We start from the raw sequence: 10376 nt of genomic DNA, 5'->3' as shown, positions 1-10376 counted from the left end.
TACACACACAATTATTGTTTTGCTCTAATTGTCCTGCGTTAGAACAGAATCCAAGATGACCTGTTCTGTTACCCTGTGAATGACACTGCTGGATTAGCACCCAGATCCATATATTGTTGCCTCAGCCTCCATGCAATTCCCTGCACGTTAGGTGGGTAGGATGGGTGTTAAGGGATCAGGAATGATTTCAGAAGCAGTTATAAGAACATAAGAGAAGCCATGGTGGATCAGGCCAATGGCCTCTCCAGTCCAACACTGTGTATCACACAGTGGCCAAAACTCAGGTGCCATCAGGAGGTCCACCAGCAGGGCCAGAACTTCAGAAGCCCTCCCGTTGCCCTCCGAGTACCAAGAATAAAGAACATCATTGCCTCAGAGTGTTCAATCTAGACCAGGGGTGTCAAATTCATTTGTTATGAAGGCTGGATCTGACATAAATGAGACCTTGTTGGGCCAGGCCATGTGTGTACCTATTTAAGATTAGGTAGCAGAGCTATAAACGTTATAAAGGACACAAACACAAGGTTGGTTTTTTTAAGCTTAAAAATAAAACATGCTTAAAACATTAGTGCTTGTTGGTCTTGAAGGTGCTTTCTTTGTATTTCTCCCGTGGGATCCAGGGAACTGGGCAAAGGAAGCTGTGGCTCTTTCCTTCCTTTCCCAGGCAACCAGGAGGGGGAGAAGCCTCAGCCTCCTGGAAGAAGCCTCAGCCTCCTGGAAGAAAGGCTTGGCTCAGTAGCTCTGCTGTGTGATTGAGAGAGCCTGGCAAAGCAAGCTCTCTCTCCTCCCTTGCTCCCCAAGGGAAGAACCTCAGCCAATTGAAGAAAAAGAGGCTTGGCTCAGTAACAATGCTGTGTGACTGAGAGAGCATGGCAAAGCTCTCCCTCTCCAGGGAGGAGCCTCAGCCAGTGGAGAAAATCGAAGTTTTGCTTTGTAGCTCCTATGCAATTGAGCAAGCCTGGCAAAGCAAGCTGTGATGTGAAGGAAGCAACAGAGAGGGAGAAGGAAGCAGATGACAGCCAGCAGCTCGAGGGCCTGATAGGAGCCCTCCAGGGACCTGATTCGACCCCCAGGCTGCATGTTTGACACCTCTGATCTTGACCTTGTGGCTAATAGCCTGATGGACCTCTGCTCCTTGTTTATCCAATTCTTTCTTGAAGCTTTCTATACTTGTAGCTGCCACCGCAGCCTGCAGCAGTCAATTCTAAGTGTTAATTACCCTTTGGGTGAAGAGGCACTTCCTTTTATCTGTTCTAAACTTACTGTTCATTAACTTCCTTGAGAGCTCACGTTCTTGCAATGTGAGAATGGGAGAAAAGTACTTCTTTCTTCGCCTTCTCAATCCCATGCATAATTTTGTAAACCTCTTATCATGCCACCTTCTCAACCATCGTTTCTTCAACTTTCCTTCGCTAATCATCAACTCCTGCCAGCTTTCCTTTGCAAATCATCATCACCATCTACAAGACATAGCTCACCCTGCTGCAGTTATCTTCTGCTTCCAAACTAACAGGATGCTCTTTGTACAAAAATATTCCCAAACTGTTTATTTGGCTCCAGATTCTGGGGGCAGGGCCCTGAGCAGAGAGCTCACAGGGGCCTTCTTCATGCCCACTCACTGATGTCTCTCACTACCTGTCTGTCCATTCTTCCTGTGCTGCGATCACAAGCCTACCCACTGCCCATGCTTACACCTGTCTGCATTGCTAGCAGCACTTCCTCTGATGGCACTAGGCAGTGTGTGCAGCTGGGAGTGTGGGTGGCAAGAAATTCACAAATGAACAGGCCAGGAAACAGAGTTGGTGTGTGTGTGTGGGGGGGGGAGAGAATCAGCAGCAGTGGGGTTTGTCAGAAGCCCCAAGTCCCAGCAACTGCCCCATCTGATGGTATGGGGCAGAGCCAGTTTGGTGTAGTGGTTAAGTGAGCAGACTCTTATCTGGGAGAACCGGGTTTGATTCCCCACTCCTCCACTTGCACCTGCTGAAATGGCCTTGGGTCAGCCATAGCTCTGGCAGAGGTTGTCCTTGAAAGGGCAGCTGCTGTGAGAGCCCTCTCCAGCCCCACCCACCTCACAGGGTGTCTGTTGTGGGGAGGAAGGTAAAGGAGATTGTGAGCCGCTCTGAGACTCTTCGGAGTGGAGGGCGGGATATAAATCCAATATCATCTTCTTCTTCTTCTATGCTGGTGCCAGCTCTGTTTTTTGGGGAAAACAAGAGGCAGTAGCTTACGTGCAAGCAAAGAGTGCCACAGACCACTGAAGTAAGATGCACACCACCCCGTGGGAACATGCTATCACAGGCAAACGCTCGAAGAGGAGCAGCTCATCAGTCGACCTGGCTAGAAATGGACATAACAACAGGTTTTATCCCTTTAATGAGAATTTGCAAAGCCCAAGACTCAGCGCCATCACATGATGTTGGACTTTCAAGACAGACAGGAGTCAGAAATGTGGATATACTTTAGACAATCCTTCAGAGTCACCCCACGGAGGGGACTCAACAGTGCTGCGATGTCCTGAGAAGGAGACCAATTTGGCAGGCACGAGACGGTCAAATCTTGCCTTGAAAAGTCCCCTCTTCTATGCGTTCATCCCAGGTAGTGACCTGAAAGAGACCAACAGTTTCGTAGAGTCAACAGGCAGATCTGTGGGGATTATACAGAGGCACAGTGGCTAGAATGGAAAAGGATGGCGGAACAGCTGCACACAGAACTAAGCAACTTACATTTTAAAAAATCCGTCCTCATGGTTACAAGAACAATTTTTAAAAACACCAAGATCAAATGTAGACAGCATGCTGTGATGTGAAGGAAGCAACAGAGAAGTGTAGAAGACAGGTTACCTTCCTACCTTTCATTGGTTCCACAAATATTGCTTTATTTCCCCTTCAGTTATCACTCTTTTTCCTTTGCACATTTATGAGGGTCCCCAACCTTTTTCTGAGCCTGTGGGTACATTTGGAATCCTGACACAGAGGGGTGGGTGCAAGAACGAAATGGCTGAAACAGGAGGGCAGGGCCAACCACAAAATGTTAGAAAGTGAGGTTATGCATAACTCTCACAGTAACTCTTCAACATCTGAGGCGGAAGCTCCACCTCGACAGGGTATCTTTTAGTCTGCACAGCCAATCAGAAGCCCTGCCAAGCATAAGCCCCACCTCACCTTGCCAACTTTCTAAAAACACTTGGTGCCCACAAGCACCACACTGGGGATCCCTAGCCTAAATGGGGCAAGATCGGGTCATAGTTCATTCAAATTAGGTAACTCTGAATAAAAGCATAAGAGAAGCCATGTTGGATCAGGCCAATGGTCCATCCAGTCCAACACTCTGTGTCACACAGTGGCCAAAACTCAGGGTGGATGTTAAGGGATCAGGAGTGATTCCAGAAGCAGTCGCAAGAACATAAGAGAAGCCATGCTGGATCAGGCCAATGGTCCACCCAGTCCAACACTCTGTGTCACACAATGGCCAAAGCCCAGATGTCATCAGGAGGTCCACCAGCAGGGCCAGAACTCCAGAAGCCCTTCCACTGTTGCCCTCCCCCCGCAAGCACCAAGAATACAGAGCATCACTACCCCAGACAGAGTGTTCCATCTATATAAAGACTAAGAATATTTTTCACCAGATCATTTGAGCAAATAAGTGAGCTGTCTTTAAGTAAATGCATGAACAGCCCCAGCCCAAAGGTTGCATCTCTGTGTTGGAATGAGCTTTGCATAATTCAGGCACAGAAACTCTTCTTATACCAAAACCAAAAGAGGCAGAATCCCAGAATGTCCCATGCATTACCAGCTTCACCATCTATCAGTTCCTTCCCTTAGAAGATACTGGATTTCTATCCCGCCCTTCACTCTAATCTAAGAGTGGCTTACAATCTTCTTTACCTTCCTGCCCCACAACAGACACCCCGTGAGGTAGGTAGGGCTGAGAGCGCTCTCTCAGAACCTGCCCTTTCAATGATAGTTCTGTGAGAGCAATGACTAACCCCAGGCCATTCCAGCAGCTGCAAGTGCAGAAGTGGAGAATCAAACCTGGATCTCCCAGATAAGAGTCCACACACATAACCACTACACCAAACTGGCTCTCCCTTATCCTTAGAGCCCCACTTATCACCCCTTCTCACACATACCCAGTTGATAACCCCAAGCCTGGTTTTGTTTACCTACCCAGGAAACAGGGCAGAGGGACGTGTACACCCTCTTGTACCACTGGCAAACATAAGGATCTCCTCCCTTGGCTGCCATGGCTTTCTCACAGCGATGGTAATCTGCAGAGACAAACAGTTTGTGATCATATGGAAGCAGTCCAGTACCACTGGAGTTTGCAGCGAGGGTGCCTGCATTGTACCCTCAAAAACGCAACTGTAGGTGTGAATTCAAAATTATTTGCAGAAATCAATAGAACAAAAATTAATCAAGTGCATTCGCCATACAGTAAAATTCATTTTAAAATTAAGCCGTGTTCAATGAACCCACAGTTCTCTGAAAGTCATATGCCCAAAGCCCAACAGGGCTCAGAGGTGAAGAATAGAGGGCAGTAAAGATGGTTAGACTGAGAAAATAAATGATGGATAAGCAGGCTGGTTTCAGAGACGGCCGTTCCACTGCAGACCAGTTCAGCTATCTTTATTGGTAATAAACCACTGCAGACCAGTTCACTGATCTTGCACCATCTTGTGGAGGAGTACCGCTCTCAACCCAATAGGTCGCTTTATGCTGCCTTCCTAAATCTCAAAGCAGCATTTGACAGTGCTGACAGGAATAGGCTTTGCACAAAGCTTGAGAACTCTTCAATAGGATGAAGACTTCACATACTCTTTTGCTTGCTGCATGAAGGAAATTTCCTAAAAGCAAGATGCTATCCTCAAGGCCACCTCTCCAATAAAATCCTGCTTGACTAAGGAGTCAAACAGGGCCGCACCCTGGCCCCTCTGCTGCTCAACTATTACATCAACAAAAGGGGCCTCCTTTGTCCCAGCAGCAATCAAGATTTTCCAAGGAAAGGAAAGGTTGTCCCCCAGCTCTTGCACGGTTCCCAGTGCTGTATTTCAAAAGAAAGGCCTCTATTGGAAGCAATGCAATCTAAGTTCCTACAAATGATTTTTGGAGTCCTGCAAATGCCCTTCTCCGACTAGAGGCTGGGCAGATCTCCTTGGAGGCATGTATGTGGTTACTCGTATCCACCTATTGACCAAAACTCACCGTCAATCTGATGGGTATAATACGCTTAACCTTTGCCAACAGTTACTGTACAACCTAGCTAGAGCAATTGAGGGGAACTCCAGGAGCATGGCCTCACCCCTCAAACTTTACAACATCTTGGCTACCAAAAAGCAAAAGAAACAATTAAACAGCAGTTCTGGAACCATGCCCTACAATCAGACAGGGCACAGATACAGAAATATCCAGTTATCCTGTAGCACGCCAAATGTTTTCTATCAGCAGGTTACCTTGGATCACTTGAGATTGCCAAGTACCGAAGAATTTTCACTGAGGCACGCTTCAATGCTCTACCTTTAGTCATTCTGGAAAGCAGATGCCATCATGTCCCACTCCCTCAATGGCACTGACCATGTCATATTGGGAAAGTAGAGACCATTGAATACGCTCTGCTGCACTACCCATTCTATAATGAGATTTGACAACAATATATTGCTCCGATTCTGTCATCTACACTGGGAAAATCTGAACAATTCTACATCTCTCTCCTCCTTGCAGACTCCTCTCAGGAGGTAACTCACAATGTTGCCAAATTTTGCCTACAGGTGTGCAGGCTATGCAAGCGGCTGACTGCGTCCCAGTAACTCTGCCTGTCTGTTGGAGGAGGGTTTTACATTTGTTGTCCCCCTTCTCAATCTGTGTTCACTGTTTTATGTCGGATGCATTGCACCCATTTTATTATTTGCTGATTCTCAAAGCTGACCTTATACCAAAATAAAGTTTCAGCCGATCAATCAGGTGATTCTATTCTACGCAACCACCAGCCGTACATCAGATGGTAGGGGCACATGGTGCAGGACATTCTGGGAAGATAATATGGAAGCAAGATTGGCCTTAACAGTTTTCTTGTCTTATTGCAGTAGAGACTCTTGCGGTCTGAAAATTCTGTTGTTTCCAGTCACTGTCCCATTTTATCTTCAGGCTCTAGAAATGTCTGGGTTTTTTTTAAAAGCTTGCACAAGCATCATTACAATGCATACAATACTGCAAGTCCATAGTTTAGAAATTCAAATTTTCTAAAATGAAAAAAAAACCTATTTCTTTGCCCTGTGGCAATCTGAAATTCAAAAGCCACACTAGGAATGAGAAACTAGAGCACAAGAATGTAAATGCACAGATTCACACATCACTGACTATATACCCACCAAGGTAGTTCTGCCAGCAGTTGCGTGTTTGGTTTTGGTTGGGGAACCTGCTATCAAAGGGAGCTGTTTTGTAGTTTTCCAGCTTCTCCCGAATGCTTTCAGACATTTTGTTTCCTGAAAAGATACACAATGTTAATTAAAAAACCAGTCAGGTGCTTTGTAACATGGCTCTCAGAAGATAACTTCCCAGCGTTTCCCAGTGGAATTTATATTCCTGGGCCATGTTCTAGTAGCTGGATGGCAAAAAAAGGTCTGATCTGAAACAGCTGCACTGCAGCTAAGAAGCCAGAACCAATGCAGATGTACAGCCCACTTATATTAACTAAGGAATATACCACCATAACAACTGGCACCTCTCACCTGCAATATTAAGACTCTACTCTAATAGAGGGCTTCAAAGTTCAGAAGCCCACATGTTGAAGGCACAGAGCAGGAGCCACATGTGACTCTTTCACACATATTGTGTGGATCTCAAAACTCCCACTGTCCCATTGACTGACTTGGAAAAGGTGTTTCTCTCTTTAAATCACTTCTCCAAACCAAGTCAGTTGGTGGCTTGGAGAATGCATTTAAAGTTGCTTTCTTTCCACTTCTACCTCCCTCCATCTATTTTCCTTCTTTCCTTCTTTCCTTCCTTGCAGCTCTCAAATATCTGACAGTCATGTCTTGTGGCTCTCAAGCATCTGACATTTATTCTATGTGGCTTTTACATTAAGCAAGTTTGACCACCCCTGGTACAGACAATTCTCACAGGATTTAGTCCTGGATTTGGGGCTTGCCACTCCTCCCTTCTCACAAAATGCTGCCACGTCACCAACCAAAAATTAAGGAGACATAAATATGGGTGCTGGTGTAGTACAAGGGCTGAAAGAACAAACAGGTTACTAGTTCAGAACTCTCGCTTGCAAGCTCATCTCTGTTGGTCAGATCCAGGTGGGCAGCGGTGTTGGTCTGAAGCAACAGAACAAAGTAGGAGTCCAGTAGCACCTTTAAGACCAACAAAATTTTATTCAGAATGTAAGCTTTCATATGCAAGGCTTGGTTTAGGCCCATGAGGTCTGCTAAGGAGGGGCATGAGTCACAGTGAGTGGTAAAACATCTTCAGTACCTGGCATTACATTTTATGGCAGACGTGGCCCGGTCCAACAAAATGACATTTATGTCAGTCCGGCCCTCTACCATATAGTGTAGTTTCCGAGAATTTTGCTCCAGACCAGCTACAAACTACCTTAACTTTACTGCATTTAAATGGAAGTTCCTTTTCCAGATGCAGAAAGCCCTTGCCTTAGAAACTCTTATGTGTGAATTTTGCCATCAGCACCAATCGTTATGGGGTTCAATCCAGGGTGAAGGAGAAAACTGCATCTCTCAAGAGTCCTGGGGCTCAACAGTGCTTTAACAGACACCAAGAGGGCAACCGCAAGCAGGAGAAAGATTCCCTGGAAGCCTTACATAAGCCACTCTGAGCCACAGGATGGAAAATATACATAGTACCTAAAGAAGTGTCTACAGATGTGTGCATACACACAAAAGTTCACACCTTGAATAAAACTTTGTTGGTCTTAAAGGTGCCACCGAACTCAAACTTTGTTCTACTGTCACACTGTAAGAATACTTACACCAGCCTTGGAAAGTCGGCCATTCACATTGGTATCTACCTATGAGAATGCATATACCTGCACTGTAAAGTAGGCCAGTCATACTGTCACCACCATCCACCTAGGCCACCATCCACCACCCACAATGTAAGGTAGGCTACTCACAATGTCACCCCACCCTCCAATGCAAATGCTCACACCAGCTCTGTAATATAAGCCTCTCATATATTACTGCCATCCACCTATGACAGGGTATCCAACCTATGGCTCAGGAACCAGATGTGGCTTTTTCACATATTGTGTGGCTCTCGAAGCCCCCACCACCTTGGAGAAGGCATTTGTCTCTTTAAAACACTTCTTCAATTTTTTTGGCCACTGTGTGACACAGAGTGTTGGGCTGGATGGGCCATTGGCCTGATCCAACATGGCTTCTCTTATGTTCTTAAGTTGCTTTCTTTCCACCTTCACCTCCCCTCCCTCTCATCTATTTTCCTTCCTTGTAGCTCTCAAACATCTGACGTTTATTCTACCTGGCTCTTAAGTTATGCAAGTATGGTTACCCCTGACCTATGAGAATGTTTACACCAGACTTGCACAGCAGGCCACTCACAGTCCTACCATATCCCTTTACGACGTGGATTGTCAAGTCCAATTCAAGAAATATCTGGGGACTTTGGGGGTGGAGCCAGGAGACATTGAGGGTGGAGCCAGAAGCAAGGTTGTGACAAGTATAACTGAACTCCAAAACAATACCTGATCCCCTTGTCTGATGAAGTGTGCTTAAGAGAACACACAAAACTTTACGTTCTAAATAAAACTTGGTTGGTCTTAAAGATGCAACTTGACTCCTGCATTGTTCAACTGCTTCAGACCAACACGGCTGCCCACCTGGATCTATGAACTCCAAAGAGAGTTCTGACCATCATATTTAAATGCCTTCCCTCCACTGAAAATAATGAAGGATAGGGGCACCTTCTTTAGGGACTCATAAAATTGGACCCCTTGGTTCGATCTTTTTGAAATTTGAATGGTACTTTGAAGAGAGGCACCAGATGCTATGCTGCAAATTTGGTGCCTCTACCTCAAAAAACACCCCCCCCCAGATACCTATGGATCAATTCTCGATTATATCCTATGGAAATCGATCTCGATAGGGAATAATGGAATGCCCAGCAGACATTTCCCTCCCCCCGCCCCCGCTTTCTGATAACCCTGAAGCGGGGGGAGGGCCTCCAAACCGGGGGATCCCCTGCCCTCACCTGGGGATTGGCAACCCTATCTACGACAGAGCTCACGGCATCCAACAAAACGCCACTTGTACAGCTGCGGCCACCGCAACCACCCAGGAAGCTCGCCGAACCCCCCAACCCCCAACTTCGCAGGAGAGGCGAAATTTGGGCTCCCCAGTTTGGCGCCTTACAGGCCTGAGGACCAGCAGTGCAGGCAGGCTCTGGGCCCAGCCTACGTCGAAGGCGGTCGTGACAGAAGCCTCGGGGCTCTCTTCCCCCCACCCCGGCCTAGGCCCGGCCTTCCCTCACCGCAGCGGCGACGGTCGAGCGTCGGCCTCAAAGTCACTTTCACCCGGGGAAGGGCCACGGACAAACCGGAACAGGGACAGAGGGGAAGAGTGACACCGGAAGGGGCGGGCACTAACGCCAGCACTATTACAGGCATTTCCGGTTTCTCGTACAACTATTTCCTCCTTCAGAATATAGAAATAAAGACTTGCCATAGATATGCCAAGGGCTAGAGCGTCCCATCGGCTGCCGCGATGGGCCACTCTATTTGTTGTTCAGTCGCACAGTCGAGTCCGGCACTTTGCGACCCCATGCAGTGGACCAAGTCACGCCGGGCCCTCCTGTCTTCCCCCATCCTCCGAAGTCCGCTCAAATTCGTGTTTGTTACATCAGTAACGCTGTCCAGCCACCTCATCTTTTGCCACTCCCTTCTTCTTTTGCCTTCTGTCTTTCCCAGCATCAGGGTCTTCTCCAGGGAGTGCTCCCTTCTCATTTGGTGGCCAAAGTATTTGACCTTCAGCTTCAGCATCTGACTTTCCAGGGAACAGTCTGGGTTGATTTCCCTTAAGACTGACTGATTGGATCTTCCTGCAGTCCAAGGGACTCTCAAGATTCTTCTCCAGCACCACAGCTCGAAAGCATCTATTCCTCTGCGCTCGGCCTTCCTTATGGTCCAGCTTTCACACCATACATTACTACTAGGAAGGAATACCATCGCTTTGACTACCGTATACGGACTCTAGCCTTGTTTTAAAAACATCTTTTGGTGAGATCAACACCGTACTAGCTTGGCTTCCATCTAGGGTTGCCAAGTCCAATTCAATACATATCTGGGAACTTTGGGGATGGAGCCAGGAGACTTTGGTTGTGCAGCCAAAAGTAAGGTTGTAACAAACA

The 10376-nt window shown here is 46.9% G+C and overlaps 1 protein-coding gene across 1 annotated transcript; it reads right to left on the bottom strand.

Annotated features, from left to right (window-relative positions):
- Positions 1 to 2355: 2355 nt before the first annotated feature.
- On the bottom strand, positions 2356 to 9681 carry LOC132586169 (cytochrome c oxidase subunit 6B1). Its single transcript, XM_060258143.1, has 4 exons — positions 9501 to 9681; positions 6365 to 6478; positions 4167 to 4267; positions 2356 to 2603 (listed from the first exon to the last, which is right to left on the bottom strand). The coding sequence occupies exons 1-4, from the start codon at positions 9634 to 9636 to the stop codon at positions 2550 to 2552; spliced, it is 405 nt and encodes a 134-aa protein (XP_060114126.1). The 5' UTR covers positions 9637 to 9681; the 3' UTR covers positions 2356 to 2549.
- Between the last annotated feature and the right edge of the window lie 695 nt (positions 9682 to 10376).

Source organism: Heteronotia binoei, chromosome 17, assembly GCF_032191835.1.
Source record: "Heteronotia binoei isolate CCM8104 ecotype False Entrance Well chromosome 17, APGP_CSIRO_Hbin_v1, whole genome shotgun sequence".
Taxonomy (NCBI): Eukaryota; Metazoa; Chordata; class Lepidosauria; order Squamata; family Gekkonidae; genus Heteronotia; species Heteronotia binoei.
The sequence above is the reverse complement of the archived record's forward strand: the minus strand, read 5'-3'. Positions and strand labels throughout refer to the sequence as shown.

What these genes read in the sequence shown, in the direction of transcription:
- LOC132586169 (XM_060258143.1), bottom strand. Translation starts at nt 9,636, where the DNA reads ATGCCTGTAATAGTGCTGGCGTTAGTGCCCGCCCCTTCCGGTGTCACT. An exon ending in GCTCGACCGTCGCCGCTGCG is followed by an intron (nt 6,479 to 9,500) that starts GTGAGGGAAGGC and finishes GTATCTTTTCAG; the next exon opens with GAAACAAAATGTCTGAAAGC. An exon ending in CCCTCTGCCCTGTTTCCTGG is followed by an intron (nt 2,604 to 4,166) that starts GTAGGTAAACAA and finishes GGTCTCTTTCAG; the next exon opens with GTCACTACCTGGGATGAACG.